Genomic DNA, 19,999 nt, shown 5'->3' with positions numbered 1-19,999 from the left:
CTTTCTTCCCGCCTGGAAGCTGGGGTGGGGGTGGGGGTGCTTGGGTCCCGCCAGGCTGTGGCTTGTATCTTATCCCCTTCATGTGATGCTGAGTTCGTGCAGATATAGATGTAGCCTGGCTGTTGTACTGTATCTTCTTGTCTCTCTTTTAGGAATAGTTGTGTTTGTTGTATGTTTTAAAATACGTTTTTGGGAGGAGCTTTCTGCTGAACTACTCACGCCTCCATCTTGGATCCTCCTTCCCATATTTATTTTTATTTAGTAAATGAGGCAAGCATAAATATTAAATGTATGGAAGAGACTGTTTAATTTTACGTATCTACCAGGATCTGGTTCATAATGGGCACTCAACAATATTTAGATTTCTTAAAGAAAGAGAAGAGAAAGAAAGGGGTTTAAAGTGTTGGGGGGAGAGGTGTTGTGTATTTTACTCAGTTCTTGTGCCCACTGCAACAAAGAATTGAAGGGCAGAGACACAGTAGTGAAGCAAAGTAGAAGTTTTATTTAAAGTTACTTAGACAGAAAGTGCAGGTGACCTCAGAGAGAGGGGAGCGCTGTGGAAGATTAGGAAAACTTAAAGTTATGCAGTTAGAAAGTGTGGGTGACCTCAGAGAAAGGAGCACCCGGACATGCTGGAGAGAGTTTAAGATTAAAAGGTTACACACTTAGAAAGTGTGGGCGACCTCAGGGGAGCACCCTGAATGGTTGGGGGTTCTCCCTTTTAAGGATTTTTCAGGAATGTGACAAAGGGCTAGGGTGTGGGCTTGTTAAATGGTCTCAAGTATCTTTGATGAGGCATTAAGTTTCTTATCAGTCCTCTAGGTAATTCTGCAAAATTAGCTTAATAGAGAAATTTACTGCTGTGGTCCCCTCCCAGGATAGCAGCTTCCTGGTTTGGGAGCACATCAATCAAGTTGGTAAAGAGTATGTTAAGATTCTTTATTTAACTTCCTGGGCTTTTTTTTTTTTCAAAATGCAATTGTGGCTTTAAGGTGGGATCTCCCTGTCTTTATTGTGCTGTTTATAGGTGGGCCTTTGAGCAGGCTAGAGTAAATCTTACAATGGCCCAAAGAAGACATGGTCTGTGCTCTGTCTTCTTTATATACTTCTCTATATCTGGGGAATATTCAAACATTCAAGGCCAATCTGCTCTTGATCTTTTGAGTTTCAACTGATTAACTCATTAACTTTGAGTCTTTTCTGGATTTCTGGTTTAACTGGTTAACTGAGTCCTTTCTATGGGGCTTTACCGACCTTGTTCTCTTTCCACCCCACTCATATCTTATTTTCCTGCCTAACAAAAGCTGTGAGGGATGGTATTAGGTAGAGAAATGGAAACGAAGGCTTGAAACTGTCAATATGAATAACAGAAGAGCTGAAAATAACTGATCATTTCAGATAAAATTTAGTTTTCAGAGTGCTTTCTTAAGTAGTAATTCAATCTTCACAACAACACCAGAACATAAGGCTTATATCCTAATTTTACACATGATCAAACAGGCTCAGAGAGGTCAAATTATCTGTGCAAAGGCCATTCAGCTGAAAAGAGGCGGACAGGACTCCAAAGTCCTTACTCATTTCTTTACGTCAACCAGCTTTGAAGGGTGTTAGCAGTAACAGGAGCAGTAATGTCCACTACAGCAACCCAGTCCCAAGCATTCACTTACAGAATGAGTTGCTTATAGTATTCCTCCAAGGAAGATCTGCAGGCAGGCTGGAGCTGGTCACAACAGCAATCCAGCACAAGATAAGGAACTTGAGGCAGAAAGTATTATTAACTGTTTAAACACACTGTGTAGTGCCACTGACATTTTTATATGATAAGCTTTCTAAGAAATGAGGCAGGCAACGTACTGACTGACATCCTGGTGTAAATTTTTTATCTCACCCTGAACTGTTATTTGAGTAGCATTGACTTATGCCATAGGACTAACTGCTTCTAGACCTGTTGTGGGTAAAATTGTAGTATTTTCAGAGTATCTCGCCTGGTTTTAGTACATCTGCATATCAAGAGGTGCTCAAGGGTGAAGAGAAGTATAGCTTTAGGGCATCTGCATCATTCCTCAAGGGTGGAGAGAGGTTCAGCTCCATATCAATGGGTAATTACCTGGGCAACAGAGGGCATATCTTTACCTGAGAGGTGAGGGGGAGGGCTGGTTTTGGCTTCTTCCAGAGCAGAAGAGATGGGCTGGACTCTGCAGTTTGTAAGCAATAAACGGGTTTTAAACTTTATTTCTCCCTTTGACTGATTTTGGTTTTTAGAGGTATTTTGCCCCAGGATTTCCTCTCCCCAGACTTACATCTGGCACAGTCAGTAGGATTCCTCTGAATCCAAAATCTGTCATAATGGGTGCGACCTTTGGGAGGGCCGCCCCTAGAAATGATGGGAAGAACTGGTGCTCGCACTGAGGGACATGTGTCTACACTCATGTGGTCGTGCAGGTGCTACCACCACTGCTGGCCGCACTGACTCCAGCCTGTGGCCTGAGCCTAAGGAAACTGTTTCTGTCACTGCTGCTGCTCCTGCTGACAGCCGGAGCCTGGTCACAACTATGGAAAGGAGCAGAGGTCTGGGTCACCTTGATAGAAAAGCAACTGGCTGCTGTGTACCACGCCTTGCTGGCTATGGAGTCTGTTGCTAGAATAGCTCCAACCAGGGTAATAACCACCTATCCCATCGCAGGGTAGGTGAGAGACTGGACCCAAAGGCAGAGACACCTACTGTATGTATCATGTGACCGGCCATTTGCCTTTGGCATCCCCAAGGAATGATGAAGCAGACACATTGGCCCAGGTGTGCTGGCTAGAAGGAAAGCCTGCCTCTGATGTGGCCCAATGGCTACACCAGCATTTGTTGCATGTGGGGCAAAAGACAATGTGGGCCCATCGGTGGGGCTTGCCATTGACCTTTGAAGAAGTCAGCCAAGCCTGGAAGGAGTGCCCTGCATGTTGTGCAGATCAGCAAACCACCAAGAGAGGCCTACAGCATCTCTTTGCAGCCTATGGCCAGTTGCTGGTGATTGAGAGCAATCAAGGCACCCACTTTATTAGACATGCATTGCAGGGATGGATGCAGCAATTAGAAGTAAAATGGATGTGCCCTGGACAATTCAACACATGGACCGGTGATGGCTGGCTCTTCTGGCACCTTGGGGAAAAGGCCTGGAAGCTGGCCTCCTGTGTATTCCTGGAATAACAGCAAAATGGCCCCCCACAATCATGGTTAGTTGCTTCTACAGTCCTTGTGTCCTGCATGGGCCTCTGGTCGCACCTTGATTGTGTGCTGCTGTCAAGAAAAATACGCTTAAAGAGAGGCTTGACTTTGTCTAATGTTCAGTAAAAGTTTTGTGAATAATCTAGCATGGTTATTAGGAATGAGTAAACAAGTATATAAACATATTTTGTGCTTAGTGAGAGATTGTGCTGTAAAGTACATTTACTTAATCTGCACAGGCTGAATTCTCTGGCTTGAGGATTATCATGATTTTATTGCTGTTGCTATTGTAAGAGGGGTAACGAGTAAATTTTAAGGTGAGATTTCTGGAGGGGTGGCCTATGGGTAAAACTAGTATTTCCAGAATATTTCGCCTAGCTTTAGTACATCTGCATATCAACAGGTGCTCAAGGGTGGAGAGAAGTATGGCTTTAGGGCATTTGCATCATTCCTCAAGGGTGGAGAGAGGTTCAGCTCCATATCAATGGGTAATTACCTGGGCAACAGAGGGTTTATCTGTACCTGAGAGGTAACAGGGAGGGCTGGTTTTGGCTTCTTCCAGAGCAGAAGAGAGAGATGGGCCAGACTGCTGTTTTGTAAGCATAAAATGGGTTTTAAACTTTATTTCTCTCTTTGACTGATTTTGTTTTTTAGAGATATTTTGCACTGGGATTTCCTCTCCTGGCCTTACACCTGTGGCTTTCAAACAAGAACAACAGAAACTTAGAGCCTGATTTTCTAGTTTTTGGATCATTACTGTTCAAATAAAATCATGAACATGTTATTACTAACACAATTTCACAGACAAACTCTATGGAATAGATTCCTGTTGCTAGTATTTGGCAAAAACAATTTACTTCAAGAAACTTAATAAACTTTCAGCAGCCCAATCAATGAAGCAGCAAATTGATCAAACGGCTACAACTTTAAGTTTCTTTTATGTCCCCAGGCCAACTTGTAATCTTTGAATCCATTCCTTGGATCCAATATAAGAATATAGTAATTTATCCTCCATTTACCCCATGGTCCCAAGCACATAAACCAGTGAAAATCATGCCTAGGCTTGCCTTACCTTATTTCTAAACATTCCAACCTGCTCCCAAGACAACAGGCCAAGCAGTACTTTTCCACTCCACCCCTTCATAAGGCACAACACTCTGCACCCTGTGGCTGCTCTCTCTCTCTCTTGGGGCAGCCACTTTCTCTTTCAGATAATAAAATCTCTTGGGTGGGCCCGTGTCTTCCAAGTCATTCTGGGGTAAGGAGGGTCGCGGTGAGATACCCTTTCATTGGTGCCATGACTTCGGATGAGGTTCTCCCATTGACTTTGCTCTTCCTCCGGGAACCTGAGCTGCTTTGGAAGCCCTCACTGCCCGATCCTCCCCCATGGGCTCACTGTCCATTTCCCCAGTTGCTTGTCTTCCCGCCCAACACTGGCCTTCGATTTGGTGAGTCTCCCCTTCATGGTCAATTTAAATGTCCCTTTGGAACCTGGGAAGTGACCATTGAGTGTCTGGCACCCCTAAGGGCTACTCCGTGACAGGGGCACCCTGAACCAAGACTTTCAGAGTCACGGTTGATCCCCATAGTCAACCCTTCTCTGCCTCCCCATGGGGAGAATTCTCATTCACTGAGGCCTGGTCTCCCTTTATCTACTCATAAACTCCTGGTATCAGGTACTGAGCCTCCTCGGCGTTTTCACCTCAACCACTTGGTTAGAGGTGGTGATGATCCCCTAACTGTGTCTGGTCTTCTATGCGACCCACTCTGGGACGCCTCAACAACTTGTGAACGGTTTAATTCTCACCAAGGGATCTGGCCCCTCCATTCCCGCAGATTCACCGCTAGGGTGCTTACTCAATAATTTAAAACCCCCCACTTCACTCCAGACCTCAAACCTTTAAAGCTTGTTTGCTGCTATAATGAGATCTGGCCACGATATCCCTTGGACAATCAGTCTAAATGGCCCCCCAATGGCTTTTTAGATCCTAAAATTCTCCGTAACTTACACAACTTCTATGAGTGCATGGGCAAATGGAAAGAGATCCCATATATCCAGGCTTTCTCCTACCTCTGAACCAAGTCCGCTCTCTGTCTCCCTTGCAATCCTAAACATCTTTTCCTCGTTCTAAAAAACTTTACCCACCACCCACCAATTCCCACCAAGTCCTCTGAATTTGACCCTGCTGCCGAACCCCCACCCTACTGACCCCAAATCTCCATGGCATCTCCTCCTTCTCCTCCTCCCCCTCAACCTCAGCCCAGTCTCCCACACCACCACAAGCTCCCATCAGAGGCAGGGCAACAACCCCGCCTCCTCTACTGCAACCAGTTTCCCTGCCATGCCCTCCAGTCACTCGCTCTCAAACCCAGATCCTAGCCCCACTACGAGAAGTAGCCGGTACAGAGGGCATCATCCAGGTGCATGCCTCTCTCTCTCTCCGACCTATCTCAAATTGAGAAAAGATTAGGCTCTTTCACTTCCAACCCAGATACTTACATAAAAGAGTTCCAGTACCTAACTCAGTCATATGATCTTACCTTTCATGATATTCACATGATCCTATCCAACACACTTTTGCCCAACGAGCATAGGCGAGTCTGGGAACAGGCTAGAACTCATGCTGATGAGGTTCACCAAACTACTCCAGCTCATCCAATAGGTGCTGAGGCAGTTCCTGACTGAGACCCTAATTGGGACTATAATATGGCAGGGGGAGTCACCAGTCGAGATGAATTCATCATCTGCCTCATGGTGGGTCTCAGGAAGTCAGCCAATAAAGCCATTAACTATGAAAAACTCCAAGAGGTTATTCAGGATAAAACTGAGAATCCCTCTATGTTCCTAGAATGCCTCACCAAAGCTCTTTTACAATATACAAACCTAGTCCCTGAGACCCCAGATGGGACACAGTTAATGACCTACTTCTTTGCCCAGAGTTTCCCTAACATTAAAGCTAAACTTAAACGTCTAGAGAAGGGACCCTTAACTCCTCAGGCAGAAGTCCTGGCAGTAGCCTTCAAAGTATATAATGGAAGAGATGAAAAGGCCCATAAACAAAAATATCAAATGCTGTCTAAGGCCTTTCAACCTACAACAACCACTTTCTAAGAAGCAGCCAGGAGGACCTACTGGTCCATGTTTCAAATGTGGTCAAATGGGTCATTGGGCCAGAGCTTGCCCAAATCTCTGGAAGCCCCCCGGTCCATGTCCTAAGTACCATCAGGAGGGACACTGGGCTGCTGACTGTCCTTGCACACCGAGAGTGCCAAGTCATCCAGCTCTAACACAACACACATAGACCTTCTGGGTCTGGCAACTGATGATTGAGGGGGCCCGGGACTCCTCCACCTGACCACTACCGTCACTGTACAGGAGCCCAGGGTAATCACTGTGGTAGCAGGTAGGCCCATCTCTTTACTTTTGGACACCGGGGCCACCTACTCAGTCCTGAAGGAGGTTTAGGGACCTACCTCCCTCTCACAGTCCTCTATAGTTGGGGTAGAGGGCACACCTCATTGACCTTTACAAACTCCCATGCTTCACTGCATCTTCAGAGGCATTGCCCTCTCTCACTCCTTTTTGGTGATTCCCCATTGTCCCACCCCCTTATGGGAAGAGACCTATTACACAAGGTTAGAGCTTCCATTACTTTCACACCTGGACCTCGTCTCAACCCCGACTCGCCTTCAATCTCACTTTTACTCACCCTCCAACCTGCTGCAAACCCACCTCCCTCTCTTTTCCTCTGCCACCCCATTTGGTCAACCCTGTAGTCTGGGATACCCTCACCCCCTCTATCGCCACCTGCCCCCCAGTAATTATCAGACTTGAAGACCCCACCTCTTTTCCCTCTCAACCTCAGTACCCGCTGCCCCTCAAGAGTTGACTGGGCCTGCAGCCAATTATCCAGGAACTTTTATACAAACAGCTACAATGACCAGCCAATTCCCCTTTGAATACTACTATACTGGCAGTTAAAAAGCCTAATGGTCTACAGGGATGAAAGATGGCGGCATGAGAGGAGAGACAGAGGCTTCCTCCTAAAACTGGATACAATTAGAAAACTTATTTGGTGCAACTAATTCTGAGAGAGCAACAGGAAAGAGGGCGGTGTCAGACTGCACACACCTGGAGAAAAGAGCAGACCTCACTGAACGGGGTAACGTATCAGAGCTGTGGCTCTGTGGGACCGGAGCCCTTCCCCCACCCCAGCTCACCGGCAAGAGGAAGAGAAATGGAGCAGGGAGGGAGTGGAAGGCTTGGGACTGCTGAATACCTAGCTCCAGAGATCTGTGCTGGGAGTACAAACCTACATTTCATGGTGCTTTCATGAGACTCGCATGACTACCGGGTTGGAAAGTTAATACAGGCAGAGTTCCGGGGAGACTGGGATTGCGGCCACTTGTGGAAAGCAGGGATCCATATCTGGCTGCTCTGGGACAAAAACTTATAGCTGTGTGCTCCGCCCACTGATTAAGGCAGTGGAAACAGGCACAGCAGCTGGGAAGCGGGCAACAGCTCTTTACTCCCCCCAGGCACCAATAGCGAAACCCCACCACCTCTGACATTGCTTCAGGGGCTGAGGAGCTCCAGAGACTACAGCTTCTGGACACTAGAGGGCACCATATACAAACATGAAACGCCAAAGGAACCTTGTCCAGAGTAAAATTACTAATACTCCCGAGAAAGATTTAAATGATATGGACAACATGACTCTTCCTGAAAGGGAGTTCAAAATAAAAATCATCAATATTCTAATGGAGGTACGGAAAGACATCCAAGAACTCAGGAATGAATTCAGGTTAGAGATCCAATCTTTGAAGAGCACGATGGAGGGTATTAAAAGCAAGTTGGATATGGTGGAGGGGACAATAAATGAAACAGAAACTAGAGAAAAAGAATACAAAAAGTTGAGGCACAGAGAGAAAAAAGGATCTCTAAGAATGAAAGAATATTGAGAGAACTGTGTGACCAATCCAAGCAGAACAATATTCGCATTATAGGGATACCAGAAGAAGAGAGAGAGAGAAAGGGATAGAAAGTGTCTTTGAGGAGGTAGTTGCTGAAAACTTCCCCAATCTGGGGAAGGACATAGTCTCTCAGGCCATGGAGATCCACAGATCTCCCAACACAAGGGACCCAAGGAAGATAACACCAAGACACATAGTAATTAAAATGGGAAAGATCAAGGATAAGGACAGACTGCTAAAAGCAGCCAGAGAGAGAAATAAGATCACATACAAAGGAAAGCCCATCAGGCTAATATCAGACTTCTCAGCAGAAACCTTACAGGCCACAAGGGAGTGGCATGATGTATTTAATGCAATGAAGCAGAAGGGTCTGGAACCAAGATTACTTTATCTGGCAAGATTATCATTTAAATTTGAAGGAGGGACTAAACAATTTTCAGATAAGCAAAAGCTGAGAGAATTTACCTCCCACAAACCATCTCTACAGTCTATTTTGGAGGGACTGCTATAGATGGAAGTGTTCCTAAGGTAGAATAGCTGTCACCAGAGGTAATAAAACCACAGTAAAGAAAGTAGAAGAGCTAATTACGAAGCAAATGCAAAATTAAATTAACTATCTTCGAAGTCAATCAAGGGACAGACAAAATTTGATACTTAATATATAAAGAATGAAGGAGGAAGAAAAGGGAGGAGAAATAGAAAAGAACCTTTAGATAGTGTTTGTAACAGCATACTGAGTTAAGTTAGACTCTTAGTAAGAAAAGTAACCTGGAACCTTTGGTAACCACAAATCTAAAGCCTGAAATGGCAATAAGTACATAGCTATCGATAATCACCCTAAATGTAAATGGACTGAATGCACCAATCAAAAGACACAGAGTCACTGAATGGATAAAAAAACAAGACCCATCTATATGCTGCTTACAAGAGACTCACCTTAAACCCAAAGACATGCACAGACTAAAAGTCAAGGGATGGAAAAAGATATTTCATGCAAACAATAGGGAGAAAAAAAGCAGGTGTTGCAGTACTAGTATTAGACAAAATAGAATTCAAAACAAAGAAAGTAACAAGAGATAAAGAAGGACATTACATAATGATAAAGGGCTCAATCCAACAAGAGGATATAACCATTATAAATATATATGCACCCAACACAGAAGCACCAGCATATGTGAAACAAATACTAACAGAACTAAAGGAGGAAATAGAATGCAATGCATTCATTCTAGGAGACTTCAACACACCACTCACTCCAAAGCACAGATCCACCAGACAGAAAATAAGTAAGGATACAGAGGCACTGAACAACACACTAGAACAGATGGACCTCATAGACATCTACAGAACTCTACATCCAAAAGGAACAGGACACACATTCTTCTCAAGTGCACATGGAACATTCTCCAGAAGAGACCACATACTAGGCCACAAAAAAAGCCTCAGTAAATTCCAAAAGACTGAAATCCTACCAACCAACTTTTCAGACCACAAAGGCATAAAACTAGAAATAAATTGTACAAAGAAAGCAAAAAGGCTCACAAACACATGGAGGCTTAACAACACACTCCTAAATAGTCAATGGATCAATGACCAAATTAAAATGGAGATCCAGCAATATATGGAAATAAATGACAACAACAACACAAAGCCCCAACTTCTGTGGGATGCAGCAAAAGCAGTCTTAAGAGGAAAGTATATAGCATCCCAGTCAGATTTAAAGAAGGAAGAACAAACTCAAATGAATAGTCTAACATCAAAATTATCAAAATTGGAAAAAGAAGAACAAATAAGGCCTAGAGTCAGCAGAAGGAGGGACATAATAAAGATCAGAGAAGAAATAAACAAAATTGAGAAGAATAAAACAAGAAAAAAATCAATGAAACCAAGAGCTGGTTCTTGGAGAAAATAAACAAAATAGATAAGCCTCTAGCCAGACTTATTAAGAGAAAAAGAGAATCAACACACATCAACAGAATCAGAAACGAGGAAGGAAACATCACGACAGACCCAACAGAAATACAAAGAATTATTAGAGACTACTATGAAAACCTATATGCTGAGAAGCTGGAAAACCTAGGCGAAATGGACAACTTCCTAGAAAAATACAACCTTCTAAGACTGACCAAGGAAGAAACACAAAAGTTAAACAAACCAATTATGAGCAAAGAAATTGAAGCAGTAATCCAAAAACTACCCAAGAAAAAAACCCCTGGGCCAGATGGATTTACCTCGGAATTTTATCAGACATACAGAGAAGATATAATTCCCATTCTCCTTAAAGTTTTCCAAAAAATAGAAGAGGAGGGGATACTCCCAAATTCATTCTATGAAGCCAACATCACCCTAATACCAAAACCAGGCAAAGACCCCACCAAAAAAGAAAATTACAGACCAATATCCCTGATGAACGTAGATGCAAAACTACTCAACAAAATATTAGCAAATCGAATTCAAAAATACATCAAAAGGCTCATATACCATGACCAAGTGGGATTCATCCCAGGGATGCAAGGATGGTACAACATTCGAAAATCTATCAACATCATTCACCACATCAACAAAAAGGACAAAAACCACATGATCATCTCCATAGATGCTGAAAAAGCATTTGACAAAATTCAACATCCATTCATGATAAAAACTCTCAACAAAATGGGTATAGAGAGCAAGTACCTCAACATAATAAAGGCTATATATGATAAACCCACAGCTAACATCATACTGAACAGGGAAAAGCTGAAAGCTTTTCCTCTGAGATCGGGAACAAGACAGGGATGCCCACTCTCCCCACTGTTATTCAACATAGTACTGGAGGTCCTAGCCACGGCAATTAGACAAAACAAAGAAATACAACCAATCCAAATTGGCAAAGAAGAAGTCAAACTGTCACTATTTGCACATGACATGATATTGTACATAAAAAACCCTAAAGACTCCACTCCAAAACTACTAGAACTGATATCGGAATACAGCAAGGTTGTAGGATACAAAATTAACAGACAGAAATCTGTGGCTTTCCTATACACTAACAATGAACTAATAGAAAGAGAAATCAGGAAAACAATTCCATTCACAATTGCATTAAAAAGAGTAAAATACTTAGGAATAAACCTTACCAAGGAAGTGAAAGACATATACTCTTAAAACTATAACACACTCTTAAGAGAAATTAAAGAGGACACTAACAAATGGAAACTCATCCCATGCTCTTGGCTAGGAAGAATTAATATCGTCAAAATGGCCATCCTGCCCAAAGCAATATACAGATTGATGCAATCCCTATCAAATTACCAACATTCTTCAATGAACTAGAACAAATAGTTCAAAAATTCATATGGAAACACCAAAGACCCTGAACAGCCAAAACAATCCTGAGAAGAATTAAGTGGGGGAGATCTCGCTCCCCAACTTCAAGCTCTATTACAAAGCCACAGTAATCAAGAGTTTGGTACTGGCACAAGAACAGAGCCACAGACCAGTGGAACAGAATAGAGACCCCAGATATTAACCCAAACATTTATGGTCAATTAATATTCGCTAAAGGAGCCATGGACATACAATGGGGAAATGACAGTCTCTTCAACAGATGGTGCTGGCAAAAAACTGGACAGCTACATTTAAGAGAATGAAACTGGATCACTGTCTAACCCCACACACAGAAGTAAATTCAAAATGGATCAAAGACCTGAATGTAAGTCATGAAACCATAAAAGTCTTAGAAAAAAACATAGGCAAAAATCTCTTGGACATAAACATGAGCAACTTCTTTATGAACATATCTCCCCAGGCAAGGAAAACAACAGCAAAAGTGAACAAGTGAGACTATATCAAGCTGAAAAGCTTCTGTACAGCAAAGGACAACATCAATAAAACAAAAAGGTCCCTACAGTATGGGGAATATATTCATAAATGACAGATCCAATAAAGGGTTGACATCCAAAATATATAAAGAGCTCACACACCTCAACAAACAAAAAGCAAATAATCCAATTAAAAAATGGGCAGAGGAGCTGAACAGACAGTTCTCCAAAGAAGAAATTCAGATGGCCAACAGACACATGAAAAGGTGCTCCACATCGCTTGTCATCAGAGAAATGCAAATTAAAACCACAATGAGATATCACCTCACACCAGCAAGGATCGCCACCATCCAAAAGACAAACAACAACAAATGTTGGCGAGGTTGTGGAGAAAGGGGAACCCTCCTATACTGCTGGTGGGAATGCAAATTAGTCCAACCATTGTGGAAAGCAGTATGGAGGTTCCTCAAGAAGCTCAAAATAGAAATAGCATTTGACCCAGGAATTCCACTTCTAGGAATTTACCCTAAGAATGCAGCACTCCAGTTTGAAAAAGACAGATGCACTCCTATGTTTATCGCAGCACTATTTACAATAGCCAAGAAATGGAAGCAACCTAAATGTCCATCAGCAGATGAATGGATAAAGAAGAGGTGGTACATATACACAATGGAATATTACTCAGCCATAATAAAAAAACAGATCCTATCATTTGTAATAACATGGATGGAGCTAGAAGGCATTATGCTCAATGAAATAAGCCAGCCGGAGAAAGACAAGTACCAAATGATTTCACTCATATGTGGAGTATAAGAATAAAGAAAAGCTGAAGGAACAAAACAGCAGGAGAATCACAGAACCCAAGTATGGACTAACAGTTACCAAAGGGAAAGGGACTGGGCAGGAGGGGTGGAAAGGGAGGGATAAGGCAGGGAAAAAGAAAGGGGGCCTTACGATTAGCATGTATAATGTGGGGGAGGGCATAAGGAGGGATGTGCAACACAGAGAAGACAAGTAGTGAGTCTACAGCATCTTACTATGCTGATGGACAGTGACTGTAATGGGGTTTGTGGTGGGGGACTTGGTGAAGGGGAAGTCTAGTGACCATAATGTTCTTCATGTAATTGTAGATTGATGATAATAAAATGAATAAAAAAGTAAAAAAAAAAAGCCTAATGGTTCTTACAGGCTTGTCCAGGACCTAAGAGTAATTAATGCAGCTGTTTTTCCCATCCATCCTTGTGGTCCCTAACCCCTATACTTTATTGTCTACCATTCCTGCTTCCACCACTCACTTTTCTGTCCTTGATCTCAAAGATGCATTCTTCACTATCCTCCTCCATCCTGACTCTCAAAATCTATTTGCTTTCACCTGGACCAATCCTACCACTCAGACTTCTACTCAACTGACCTGGACAGTCCTTCCCCGAGACTTTAGAGATAGTCCCCACCTTTTTTGGACAGGCTCTAGCACAAGACCTCAAATCCCTTACTCTCTCGAGCTCCACCCTCCTTCAATATGTAGATGATCTCCTCCTGTGCAGTCCCCCAGACAAACCTCTCAATAGGATACTATTCGCTTTTTAAAGTTTCTCCCACAACATGGCTATCGGATCTCACCCTCCAAACTTCAGCTGTCTGCCGCTCAGGTCACACACCTGGAAGTTTAGCTCTCCCCAGGCTACAAGCCCATTACCATAGACAGGAAAAAACTTCTACAAACCATACTCATTCCAAACAACAAACATGAAATTCTTTCTTTCCTGGGTCTTGCTGGGTTCCTTCATTCATGGATCCCCAACTTTTCACTCCTGGCTGTCCCCCTATATGAAGCATCTCAAGGACCTCTTACTGAGCCTCTCGACACCCAAAGCTAAGCCCTTCTATAAACTCCAGCTGGCCCTTCTACAAGCCCCCGCTCTGCACTTGCCTGATCTCACACGCCCCTTTTCTCTATATGTCTCAGAAAGGCAGGGCTTTGGTCTGGGAGTTTTGGGACATATGTTAGGACCCTCCTTTGCTCCGGTTGCCTATCTTTCCAAAAAACTAGATTCTACTATTTGGGGATGGGCTCCTTGCCTGCGAGCCCTAGCAGCGGCTGCCGTCCTCATTCAAGAATCCAAAAAACTCACCTTCAGGTCAACCACAACTGCTTTCTCCCCTCATCCTCTTTCTGAACTCCTTACCTACAAAGGCCTGCAGACTCTTTTCCCCTGCAGGATTCTATCACTTCAGGTTGCCCTAGTTGAGGACACCTCCCTCAATTTCAAAACCTGTCCTCCCCTTAATCACTCCACCCTTCTTCCATTACCTCCCAATCTACAGGCAGGATCACAACCCCCCTTCCATAACTGCTTACAAACTCTAGATGAACTCCTACCCTGTCCCTCCCACATTCAGGAGGGTGTCCTTCCTCAGGCCACATATACCTGGTTTACTGATGGCAGTTCCTTTATCCATGAGGGTGTTCAACGGGCCTTTGGATATGCCATTGACTCTCTGGACAAAACTATCGAGGCAAAGCCCTTACCTCCTAACACTACAAACCAACAAGCAGAACTGATTGCCCTTACCCGAGCCTTCACTTTGGCGCAGGGGTCCTCTCTTACCATCTATACTGATTCTAAATATGCTTTCCATATCCTGCTGTCCCATGCAGCAATCTGGAAAGAACGGGGACTCCTCAACAAGGGCAGCTCTATCGCCAATGCCAAACACATTATATTACTGATAGAAGCCTCACATCTTCCAACAGCCATAGGCCTAGTACATTGCTGCTCTCATTGGTCAGATCAGTCATCCATCCCCCTTGGTAACAACAGGGCCGATGAGGCAGCCCGAAAAGCAGCGTTAGCCCTTGTAATAGGTGCCCTCGTTCCAGGCCCTAAAAAATCCGTTTCTACAACTACCAGCCCGCCTTCCACTGAGGCCATAATCTCCTACTTACATCACTTATTTCACCCCAACCTCCAATCTTTACAACTCTTTCTTAAAACTTACCTCCCTCTTTCTCATTCAGAAACTGCCTTCCTCAAAACACTCACCACTACATGTAAGATCTGTCAAAAAGTCAATCCCAACTCACCTTCTCGACCACCCACCTTTCCTACCCATCAAGCAGGAGGGCTCATTCCCGGGACTGTTTGGCAGCTCAACTTTACTCACATGCCCCCAGTCAAATGCCACCGGTATCTTTTAGTACTGGTGGACACATTTTAGGGATGGGCTGAGGCCTTTCCCACATCTAACAAACGAGCCCAGACTGTCTCCAACGTCCTACTGTCTGAAATTATCCTACGCTTTGGGATACCTACTTCCTTACAATCAGACAATGTCCCCGAGTTTATCTCTCAAATCTCTCAGACAACCACTAAAGCCCTTAATATTCCATGGCATTTTCACATCCCCTATCACCCACAATCCTCAGGTAAGGTGGAAAGAACCAATAGAACCCTCAAATCTATCCTTACTAAATTATCTCTGGAGCTCCACCTTGACTGGATAAAACTCCTCCCTTGACCCTACTTCAACTCCGGACCTTACCAAAAAAACCTGCTACACTTTCTCCTTTTGAACTCATGTATGGCCGCCCTGTACTTCCTCCAGGTCTCAACTCCTAACCTCCTATCCTTCCTCATCTCGTCAACCCTTAACTTTAACATTCACTCTCTACTCTGGTCCCACGCTGACTTCTATACACCAAAACCTCAAGATCCACTTCTACTTTTTATCACCCAGGAGACTCTGTGCTCCTATCCCTGCCACACCAAGTGACACCATCTCTAACTCCCAAATGGTAAGGACCATACACAGTAATCCTTTCTACGTCAACTGCAGTTAAACTTCACGGTCTTCCCCATTGGATACACAACTCCCACCTTAAGCCATTTGTCTCACCTTATTCCCCTCCCTCCAAATCTCCAAATCTCCCACAGGTTCCTAGTCCTCCGCCCTGACGGGACCTCTTACTCTCTGCATTTCGCGCTGCTCATCTCCACTTCCACTTGTCACTGAAGACGTTTCTGCCAGCACGAAGTCCTAAGACCTTCCTTATAACTGCCATGCATCATGCTTCAAGATTGTTAACCCTGGTCTCAACACTTACTCTCTCACCAGACCTATCTTTCCAATGCCAGCCCTTTCTTCTCTTTCAGACTGTCCAAAAGATTGCACCATCAAGGATTCCCTTTGCCCTACAGGTTGCTTTGCTGCCTACAAATGTCCCCAAAGAATGCTATAATTCAGCCACCCTATGTAAACATAGCAATCGGCCCAAATGCAAAAACTTTCTAACCAGACGTTTAACCAGCTTGTATTACAGGATTACCAACCCCTCTCCAAAGACGATGATCCTTATTAAACAGAACACGCCGTGGCCACTTCAGACCAAGGGCTCATCCGAGGACCACCCCCATCAATATAAAAATGAACTTCATCGCCCCTAATCAGCAGGAAGCAGTTACTGAAGACTGACCTTCAGCCCTTCCCAAGTCCTCTACCACTTATAAAACAGAAAAGGGAGGAATGTAAGAACATGGTAATTTATCGTCCATCTACCCCATGGTCCCAAGCACATAAGCCGGTGAAAATCATGCCTGGACTCACTCTCACTCTCTCTCTCTCTCTCTCTCCCTCTCTCTCCTCTTTCAGAGAATAAAATCTCTTGCATGGGCCATGTCTCCTGAGTCGTTCTGGGGTAAGGAGAGTCGCGGCGAGATACCCTTTTATCCAATCCCTTTAATTTCTCTTTAAGGTATTTAGTAATAGCAGTAATGTCCTTGACATCAAATCCAAGCTCCTGGAACAAGTTCAAATAGTCTCAGAGTGACTAAATACTCTCATCATCACACACATGGAAATTTAATGGGTTTCTAACAAAATTAAACACTTGGATATCTATATATACAGTGTTTTTCTTAACTCGGAAACTACTATCAATTTAATTTACTGAACAGACTTCTGTTTTGCCCTAGGAGAAATAAAGAAATGGTAGCTGAAGTAGCTTATCACACAAGGGGCATTGACCCCACCTAAATTCAAATATGCTATCATTTCATGTACTTTTTCACCACCTTCTATACATTTTCATGAGATATAATTTTAAAATACATTCTCAAAGATCTACCCAAATTTTAAAATAAATTCCAGTTTATCAATTGGCATTCACTAAAACCTAAATTTGACACAGCCAATATTAGCATGTACTGTTTTGACCTAAAGTGTAAATGGCCAACCACTTAGAGATTCTCTTGACAGGCATAAAAACCTTTTATCAAACGTCAGTCTTTCCTTGCACGACAGATTTCTAAGCTACTTTTGTAAATGACCCTCACACAACCTTCACGTGGGTTGCTCAGGGCCATGTACTCAAATGAGCTGAGTAATAGCGCTACTGAGTGGGGAGCCTACTGGCAGGAAAGCCCCAAGAGCAGGGCTTGGGGCTGGCGTTCCCCTACAATTCTTCCAGTTCTTTTGAGATTGATATCACGCCAGAAATCTAGAAGCAGTTCCTGTGCATATAAATGCTTTCTGCTTCCTTTCCAATAGTCAGTGTACTTTTTACTGTACCAGCAAAATAATGAGAAGTCAGTCAGTATATACTATTAAACATTTCTCCGAAATCACCAATAATTATGGGTGATGGGATTACAAGTAATTTTTATTTTCCTCTTTTCCCCTAATTTTCAGCAAAGGCAAATATAAATTTTTTAAAATAATTTCCTGAGTTTTGTTTTGTATTTAACCAAAAGAGGTAAATTATTGAATTTGGAGCTTAACTTTTTTACACCAGCCATACAATGAGGCCAAAAACACCATTTGCTAATCTTGGTGAAGTTAATATGGACATGTAACAGGATGAAGGCCATACAAAGATCATGTGACAACCTTTACATTTTCTTTAAAAAGTTATGCATGTGTAATATGTGAACAAGGCAGCATGGCCCTGAGATAAGTATTAATAACCTTATATATTTTCACAATAGATTTTCCTTCAAAAAGAAACCACCAGAGTTAAAAGACACAGGTTTGAACTGTGCAGGTCCAGTTAAATGCAACTTTTTTTCAATAAATAATACAGTACTCTTAAGTGCATTTTCCTTATATTCTTAATAACATTGTTCTTATTGTTACTTTATTGTAAGAACACTGTTTAGAGTTCATATAACACACAAACTATGTTAATCAACCACTTATTTTACCAGTAAGGCTTCCGGTCAACAGTAAGCTAATAAAAGTTAAGTTGTGGGGGAGTCAGACGTCATATACAGATTTTCAACTGCAAAGGGGGTTGGTACGCCTCACTCCTGTGTTATTTAAGGGTCAACTGCAGAAATGAACTTGACACACAAATACTTTCTTCAACAAATATTTAAGAAACACTTTTAATATAAAAAGGCAAGGTCAAAATATCAGGAAGAGGAATCAATCAACTGCTTTACCTCTTTGTGATTCGTGTCCAACTGACTCCTGAGAGTTTTAAGTTCCCGTTCACGGATATCCAGGCAAGCTTCCAGAGCATGCGTCTGCCCTTCCCATTCAGACTTTTTATGAGCCACCATTATGTCAATCTGTTTCATGAGCTCCTGTAGTTCTGCCTCACAGGATGTCAAAAATTCCCTATAAATAATAAGAGACTCTTAAAAACACAGAACATATGTTCAAGTGGCTTTCCATCTTTCACATGTAAAAATATAGCAGCTGTAAACCTACCTGAGGGTAGAACAAAGTTAACAAACTATCAGAAGCAAAAAATAGGATTTCTGAACCTTTCCTCCTTTTAATGTGATTACTTCTTCCACAGAATATTCTGTCCTCTTCTAATAGCCAGCCTAAAGTGTGGTCACGTGGTCAAACACACATGATGTTTTGAGTCTGGCTTATAAATGAGACTTCCACAACCAACAACTAGCTCTTTTGCAATGTTTAGGAAACCTTCAGGAAGAATCCGGGCAAGCTCGTCACATTCTCAGCTAGCCAAAACAAAAAGCCTTGGAAGCAAGTAGGCTATTGGGAAAATGATGATGCAATTTAAGAGCTGCTTCAAGAAATTCATGCTTAAGCCAGAATTATTTCAACCATTTCTTCCCACCTTATTATTAGAAACGTACTGTAACCTACTTTATTATTATAAACTTAACTGATGTCCTCCCAGGTTTCAGGAGATGCCAGACATTGCACAGGTGGAAACAGAAGTAGACATGGATGTACTGGATTCAAAGAGGTTTCCAGGCATGGCCACAGAGAGTTGTAACTACTAATGGCTTGCATAACTTTTTAAAAAAAGCCTTGTTCTTAGTGTCACAAAACCCCTGTACTTCTACTTTTGCTTTGTAAGAGGAGAAAACTTAAAGTGGGATGAGAGCAAGCATCCATCCAGCTTGACACTGCTGAGATGAGGCAAACACCCCAAGAATTATGCTGTCCACAAACATGACGTGCATCAGCTTAGCTTTTGCTCAACACTTTTGCTTCTACATCCAAAGCACAAGATGGTCAGAGGCATAACTCAGATATATGCTTTTAAAACTCAGTGAGAAGCTTGGGGTCAAAAGTCAACTTACTCATCACGTCCCCGATTTTGAATTCCTTCCAACAAAGCCTCCATCCCCTTTGTTCTGGTAACTGGGAAAGCAAAAAATGAGTCAGGATAAATTTCATTTTCCAAGCAATAACATTCCAACTTACAAACTTAAGGATGTGAATGCAAGCACACAAGTATCACTGAGAATGCAGCACTTCTTAGTAGAGGTGGCTGTGAAGCAGTCATGGGATATCATCTCAAGGACATTAGAACCAAATACATTTCAGACTAAAATAACTTAAAATGATCAGAATTGCTGTTGACACGCTCCCTGTGTGACTGAAACTAACTCCTTCACTGTTGTATCCCTACTTCCTAAAGTAAGGGTGGGCCAGGGGTGGAGATCAAGTGCTAGAAGCTGCGGGACACTGTCACAAACCCCCTTACAAAATGAGAAAAAGAAATTAGTGGTCACACATGCCAGAG

At 42.9% G+C, this 19,999-nt stretch overlaps 1 protein-coding gene across 11 annotated transcripts in view; it reads right to left on the bottom strand.

The window, feature by feature from the left end:
- The window catches only part of LOC108405269 (centrosomal protein of 63 kDa), a 116,411-nt gene that overhangs the window by 66,696 nt on the left and 29,716 nt on the right, over nt 1-19,999 (bottom strand). For all 11 annotated transcript variants that reach the window (XM_073224223.1, XM_037005053.2, XM_037005058.2 and 8 more), the window contains 2 exons: nt 19,554-19,614; nt 18,432-18,609 (listed from right to left, as the gene is read on the bottom strand). In XM_073224223.1, the coding sequence (XP_073080324.1) occupies nt 18,432-18,609; nt 19,554-19,597 (222 nt within the window). In that variant the 5' untranslated portion in view covers nt 19,598-19,614. The remainder of the gene's footprint in view (nt 1-18,431; nt 18,610-19,553; nt 19,615-19,999) is intronic.

Source organism: Manis javanica, chromosome 16 (assembly GCF_040802235.1).
Source record: "Manis javanica isolate MJ-LG chromosome 16, MJ_LKY, whole genome shotgun sequence".
Lineage (NCBI taxonomy): Eukaryota > Metazoa > Chordata > Mammalia > Pholidota > Manidae > Manis > Manis javanica.
The sequence above is the reverse complement of the archived record's forward strand: the minus strand, read 5'-3'. Positions and strand labels throughout refer to the sequence as shown.